Source organism: Hippocampus comes, unplaced genomic scaffold (assembly GCF_001891065.2).
Source record: "Hippocampus comes isolate QL1 unplaced genomic scaffold, H_comes_QL1_v1.1 scaffold228, whole genome shotgun sequence".
Taxonomy (NCBI): Eukaryota; Metazoa; Chordata; class Actinopteri; order Syngnathiformes; family Syngnathidae; genus Hippocampus; species Hippocampus comes.
In genome coordinates this window covers 345,895-353,521 of record NW_017805877.1, presented here as the reverse complement: position 1 = coordinate 353,521, position 7,627 = coordinate 345,895, and the positions used below count along the sequence as shown (strand labels likewise).

Genomic DNA, 7,627 nt, shown 5'->3' with positions numbered 1-7,627 from the left:
GCAACCCGACCCCGGATAAGCGGTGGAAAATGGATGGATGGATGGATGGATGGATGGGGCTTATAAAGAAGAACTATACAGTGATAGGGAGGAGGCTGAACCAGGGAGCTTTCACGTCAATGATGCGTTGATTTGGAGAAGCAAGATATTCCCTTTTATGTTGTAGTTTCCAGGAATTGTTTTGTGGTGAATGTGTCATGCCAAGGTAAAAAAACTTTTTTTTAAAGAACTATACAGTGATAGGGAGGAGGCTGAACCAGGGAGCTTTCACGTCAATGATGCGTTGATTTGGAGAAGCAAGATATTCCCTTTTATGTTGTAGTTTCCAGGAATTGTTTTGTGGTGAATGTGTCATGCCAAGGTAAAAAAACTTTTTTTTTTTTTTTTTAAACTTTTGGACTTAAGTACATTTCCAAGACTGCAGTTGTACTTACAAGAGTTAAATCAGTACCGGTACTTCTCCTTTTATCAGTGAATAACTCCAGCTGTTGTTTATGAAAACATTGGATTCAAAATATACATGTACATGGATGGAATCATGTCAGAAAATATTCAAACTATACGAGTGCATGGATGGAATCCTCTGTTATGGTTTGCAACTAGCAATGCTTCCGACAGAATGTGCGGAGTGGTCGAGCACGCAACAGAACTACGTTAGCAATGACAACATTGGACACCAATCCACTATGACCTGTGCTCGGTGCTAGCAAGAATACACGGATCAAGTAAGTAATTCCATTGTGCACAATTTACAGTCGAGGACAGCATCGAATTTCTAATAACGCTAGGCTAATAACCGTAGCCTGTATAGCTTGGCGTTCTTCCAATTCCGATCTCGTCTCGTCTCCACTCCATGTCGGGCCGTTCGAGAAAAACATTTTGCACATCCTCAGCATCTGGCTCGTACATGTATGGACCAACATAAATATTGCCAACAACTTCTTCTTCCTCAAACTCTTCAAACATCTGAATCCCCTCAGATAAGTTTAAAACAGCGCTTTCCAAATCCATTTCTGACTGGCTTTGTACACTCTCCATACTAAGCCCCGCGAGTGTTCTTTGAAGTGATGTCACACTTCCGGGTTTGACACTCATCAGGATCTCACTTTTGGAAAACTATTACTTTGTCAAATTTGCGAAATATAAATTATTTTTTCATGCTTTATTTCATGTATATTGTTTAATTTATTTGTGACATAAAAATATTTTATTTGGGATTTTCTAAAATTACTTCATACTTGACCTTTAAATGCTGGTTTCAGGGGGACGAAAAGAGAAAAAAAACTTTCAGGATACACTTAAAATTCCTTTCCATGTTGACGGGGGTCGGAGAATATTTATTACCAGTGTCCAGAGGATGTAGATGGTGAAGAGAGCGATGGTTAGCGCGATGAGGCCGACGGCCTCCAGTCTGCTCTTGAGCTGCAGGTGGTCCTGGGCTCCCCTCAGACACAGCCACCCCGAGATCGCTGCCAGCGGTGTGATGAGGAGAAAGCAGGCCATGTCGCACAATAGAGTGCGCTTCTCGCTGCGGGGGCCTGGGTCCTTCAGCCACTGAAGAACATGCAAAAACCAGGATGTACTTAGTCAGCTGTAGTCAAAGGATACATTATGACCATGTCTAGGATTTACATTGACAGTCCCATCGCATTATGGAGATTTTGTGGTGGTCCGCAGCCCCCAATCTCACATCTCACTAGAACGAACCCACCCCATGCCCAGTGCATCTCTCAACATTGAGCATGGAACAAGAACACTCTGCAGTAAGGTCACTTTTTTTTTTTTTAAAGAGGCATTTAGAATCCTTAACAATCATTAATCTGCTAAATTCACAAATCGGACCTTGGCATGGGAGTCGAAGGTGAAGGAAACTATTTACGTCTCAAAATCTTCATTCACTCGGGAGTTCTGAAGAGGAAAGTGCCAATATTTTGGTTGTAAATAGTCTCTCTGCATATCTAGAAATGCTCGATATAAAAACAACGTATTACTGCTGACAACAGAAGTGAGGTCAGCCCCAAGTGAAATTGTTTTTGAATCCAGGTTGAAAACTACCATATGCTCTTCTGCCATTCCTTCGAATGAGGTTCTTCAAAACATTTTCAAAATCACATTTTTCAAAAATCTTGCTCTTGCAGTCTGTTCTTTTATTCATTCCAGTAAGATACTTTCCAATTATTTGCTTTTAAATGTCGCGAAGTAATTTGTTTGTCAATGCTTTTAAATGTCATACTTTTAATTATGTGAAGCACATTGAGTTACCTTGTGTGTGAAGTGCACTATATAAATAAAGCTGCCTTCCTTGCCTGTGGTTGTCAGAAACTTGGCACCCATGATTCAGAGATGAAAGTGGACTTTCCTGAAAATTCCGGGGGAAAAAAATAATATATATATATGCATGTACACTATAGGTAAGATCGGGCCGCCCGACCCAAATTTCGGGTCGGGTCGGGCCTAAAAATGTCAATCATTGTTCGGTTCGGGTCGGGCTTTTCTCTTGCTGACTTTTTTTTTTCCCCGAGTCCGAATTGTTTTGGCCACGAGAGACCGTGGTTCGCAAAAAAACTGAAGTGGCGTCATCACAACACGTACTGTACTAAACTCTCGCAATGACAATTCAAAGAACTCCTTCATATCTTTATGATCCAGCCGTCATTGTTCTTTTTTGTCTCGCTGCTTCTCTCTCTTCAAGTGCCGCGCTTGATTCTTAAGGACGTATTGCTGCTGTGGTGGAATGGCCCAATTTTCAACCCGTCATTTACGGACGGCCTTAAATTTTCCCCGTCCACTCTTAAAAAACATCCGTCAATGATGGAAAATTGTCCGTTAATGTAACCTCTTCAGAAACAGAAATATAATAGATGTAAATGTTTATCCAGTCTTGTTTAACTTAGATTTCGTTCCAAAAGACAGGCTTTGTTATCAGCAATCACCCCTCCTCCTCCCAAATAAAATATGAAATCACGGTTTGCTTCGGGCTCAGGCCTGCAAATCAAGTTAAGTGATCGGGCTCATGCACCCTTTGTGTCTCCCGTTCTCGCCGAAATTTCGAAATCTCAGAGATATGGTGAGGCCATGAGAATGCAAGACGAGGATATTATTATTGTTGTGGCGACGCCACTCTGGCTTGTCCACTGCTCTCTGCTGTGCATGCATCAGCGCGAACATTTACGCAAGCGCGTCTTTTGATTTCAACCAATCAGCGCTGACGCAAAACGTCACACACCCGACGTCACACACGACAACAGCTAAACTAAGCTAGCCGAGACGACACTCGAAGTCGGACGGACAAGTTTTTCTGCCAATCTGTGTGTTTCCCTTTTTGTCCAAATATATTTTTTACGACAACTGTCTTGTCCACGGTGTCTTTTGTTCGTTCCAATGGGGTTTAGCAAGTGTGTTTGTAAAGAGACGAAAATCTCTTTACTGTTACTCGTGTTCGTGTTTCAACACGGCTACGCTCGTGAAAGCAAAACAAACTCAAACGCGTCTTCGCTCAATGTTGTCAACTAATATCCGGATTAATTTTCGGCAAATTTTCCTCAATTCTCCGGACAGATTTTCATAAAAATAATGAAAAAACCCGGAATTACGGGAAAATCCGGAGGACTTTCATCTCTGCATGATTGCAGGCCGTTTCCGATATGCTGCAGGTCACAAAACATTTTATGGCTGCGCCCCAAATGGCTCCCGTGCTGTTGTTTGGACACCACTGTTGGACACGGTCTGATCTATATTGCAGTTCATCATTCGCCCACCCGCTACGTCACAGATTTTGAAGTGATCATTTACTAAATGTAATGCCCTGTCATGGGAAAGGAGAGCCAGTCACCAATGCACTTTTCAGGCCTCTATTATGACTGAACATCAGGAGAACAGTAAAACACAAACAACACTCATGCAGAGGCTGAAGTCGGTCACAGCCTTCCAAGACATCCAGGACCAGACTTGCCGATGTCACAGGCCATCCAACCAGGCCTGCCTGTACGAGGCAATTGCCTCAACGCAGACGCAACAATTATATTCAGTATTTCTGTACATTTTATGCTTGTCTATAAATACGTTAACTTTGTGTTTAAAATGTGTTTTAATCAATGTTTTGAAGGTGAAGATGCTTTGAAAAAGTGCAGGAGGCATAACAATGGGCTTTATACATGGGCTCCATATGGCATATTTTCTCCGGTTGTTTGTAGCTCTGGAACATAGACCCCACGATCAGCAGAAGATTCAGTGTACCTGCTTTCTAAAATCCTTCTGACCTGTGTGAGGGGTTGTGGCCTCCGCTCAATGGTGAACTCTGTGTGGCACAGTTCACAGTAACTGGTGTTGGAGGACGACAGCCACTTCTCCAAGCAGCTCTTGTGCACTTTCCCGAGTGTGCCAGTGCATTCGCACGGGGAAAGCAGTGTCTCCCCTCCGCCTCCCTCATGGCAAATCCGACACATGCCTACATCACTGTGGACACGTTTGAGAACACAATCGTGGGTAGAATGAACCCATCAAGACATTCATTGTCATGCTCCTCCTCTCACCTTTGTAGGCTCACAGCTTTAACAATGGTGGAGAGTGGGTGGCCGTCTTTAGCCGTAACCTTGGCAATGTACTGAGCCTGTGCAGTGGAATCAGACTCTTCAGAATCCTTGGAGGAGTCGGATTCCGCGTTCCCCGAGTAATCACATAGGGAGCCAGGGAGGTGGCAGCACCCTGACGAAGACATGGCTCAGCTGGGGATGACAAGGAGCAAGATGACAGCACAGGCGACTTCTCAAGAAGATCTGAGAAGGTTCAAAACCTGGTTCTCTGCCTCCGTCCACCTACATATAATTGACATGGATGACAGCACCAAATCAATTGACGCAACATGCATGAAGACGAGTCCTCCCCAAGTTAAATGCCTGCTATTATCTGTCATTCCACAAAAAACTCACACACAACCTTCTGTCATCACATGTGACATCAGCACACCATGAGACTTCCACAAATCGGGCAAGACTTGAGCAAATCTCACCAGGCGACAGCTTGGCGGGTATCTAAACGCAAAAGTGTATTTTGTTTTGAACCACAAAGGAAAATGTACACACTTGAGTGGTCACCTGCCAGTTCCATATCGCTCACACATATGGGCAATTTCGAGTTTGCAGTGAACCAAACATGTGGTTAGGCGTAGAAAAAAAAGTAGTGTGTTTCCGGTAACCCGATCGACCGATAATTTCTACGTCGAAAAAAAACTTGACGGTCGGCATTTTTTTCAAACAACCCTCTACATTTTTGCATAGAGGGTTTACATCGGTGCAAACTCTCGCGATATTCACGTTGAGCGTGTGCGTCGTTTGCCCTGTCGTCTGTCAACAACATTGAAACATGGCGGCGGCCGCCATCTCCGACGACAGTTTAAACCGCGTTTTCTGTGTTACAGTCGCATGCTCGCACCGTAATGTTGAGAAAATAGCATCCATTGATGTATCGAAAAAATTCAGTGAACTATTTGATGAACACCAAGGGCCGAGTTAAAACCGAGGGCGGAGGAGGATGGCGGAGGAGGACGGCGGCGGCGGCGCGCCCCGGCCCCCCGAGTCCGGAGCGGTGAAAAAACTAAATAGGTGGCAGCGGCGCCGGCCGCAGAGCGGTGGGTTCAATGTCTTCTTGTTTTATGTTTTATATATGAACAATTACAATCTTTGTCTTATGAAACATAAACAAAATTAATTATTTAGGGGGAGATTAAAAAAAACTTTTTACATTTTTGATGGGGGAAAAAAAAGACTTTGTCCGACCTACCGACCCTATGCTGAAATTTTATGTTACTGGAAACACACTATCTTTTTTGTTTGGCCTTATGTGGGAGGTCGCTGGAGTAGGCCATGAGTAGAAACGTACGAGTTGGGGATTTGCATTTTCAATGACAAATACAGTATGACGTTTATAAACAACAATGGATGTGACAATTCAATGCCAGCAGTATTGATGTGCCACTCAAAATTATTCCATTTCGGTTCATTTGCCCAAACAGTCATGTATTTACTACAATTTGACTTCATCTATCGATGCCAGCAACATAGAGTGTCATGGTGAATAATTAAACAGTCTTCCATTAGATGGGCGAACAGAATAGCGTTGTGCTTCATGAAACAGGCCCAAATTTCATATTAAGAACATTCTTAAATTGAGACGAGATCATTTTCAGTACTGTATGTTTTGTGATGTCTTTGCTTGGTGGTGTGCTCTGAGATTTTTCTGATGTAAAATGTGTGCCTCGGATGAAGAGACACACACACACACACACACACACACACACACACACACACACACACACACACACACACACACACACACACACACACAGATAGGAGCCTATTATCCAATGGCAATCTGATCATTTAGAAAAAGGCAAATATTGGAATTCAATTTGCCGGTATTAGTGATTCCCAACCATTAGCGTGCATGAGAGATCATCAGATGCCGTGGGAAATGATCCAATTTGACTTCTTTGGGCCGAAAAGTATGTGGTACAATAATGCATCTTTGTTCAAGTATTGATACATGCGTACATTGACGGGCCCAACAAATGCTCTTCCGCTGGGGTAGAATTAATGAATAATTAAATACTATTAAAATACTATTAATGTTTGCATATCATTCAGTGTCAAAAATTTTTTGACAGTGTTGTTCCGGGACTTTTAAGATTTAAGATTTAAGATACCCTTTATTTGTCCCACACTGGGGAAATTTACAGTCCACACTAAAGTAAAATGGGTGTCTTGCCAGAAACATGGTACACAAATTATCAGGTACCGGTACAATCAACATCAAGTACGTTGCCCAAAAAGTCCACGTAGGCATGTATGTTTGTTCAGCGGTGTCACGTGATACATTTCCAATCTGAAAAACAAGATTTGTGCTTTGCAGTTATCTCGATGGAGTCCAAACACTTTCCCAGCCTTCTACAATATCAATTAAGATGTTTCTGCTCTCACCAATGTTTGAATTAAAAAAGGGCACATTTTTAACAAGATTAATCAATATTTGGAGGTTGCAAAAGACCTTTGAAATTTCCCACGTATATAATTCTATTCAGTGGCGGGCCGTGCATTTCAACCTCAGGCCTTCAGTGACGTCACATACATACACAATATCGGCTCATCAAGCAGCACTTAATTTCAGGAGCATTTAAAACCATCAAGTATGTATTCCCAATTAAGAGCAGGAAACTACATTTACATATATTGTCAAAAATAAAAAGATGATTTAAAAATCCGAAATAAAATGCCACCCAAATTACGCTGTGTGATCTTAAACAAGTCTGTCCAATAAATTGCGCAATGTCGCAGTTTCATATCAGACACCAACCAAACAATAACAAAACAACAATAAAAAAACAATAACTATTCTTTGAAAATAAACAGATCATTTGCATTTTGAAAATCGGCGATACAACAGCAAATAACTGAAAATGTTGAGCAGCTGAGATTGAACGAACTTTCGTGCACGAAGGTGACTACAATGCGCCATTATAAATTGCAGGTGAGCAGATTTATTTGATACATTTTTGTATCTTTGTCATTTTATTTCGTTACCATGAATTTAATACTAACGATTGAAAATCGGCGATACAACAGCAAATAACTGA

The 7,627-nt window shown here is 42.1% G+C and overlaps 1 protein-coding gene across 1 annotated transcript in view; it reads right to left on the bottom strand.

The window, feature by feature from the left end:
- Positions 1-7,627, bottom strand: part of LOC109527153 (E3 ubiquitin-protein ligase MARCH2-like) — an 11,307-nt gene that overhangs the window by 1,919 nt on the left and 1,761 nt on the right. The window contains exons 2-4 of the mRNA XM_019888891.1: positions 4,533-4,814; positions 4,260-4,455; positions 1,345-1,554 (exon numbers count right to left, since the gene is read on the bottom strand). Coding sequence (XP_019744450.1) covers positions 1,345-1,554; positions 4,260-4,455; positions 4,533-4,717 — 591 coding nt within the window. The 5' untranslated portion in view covers positions 4,718-4,814. The remainder of the gene's footprint in view (positions 1-1,344; positions 1,555-4,259; positions 4,456-4,532; positions 4,815-7,627) is intronic.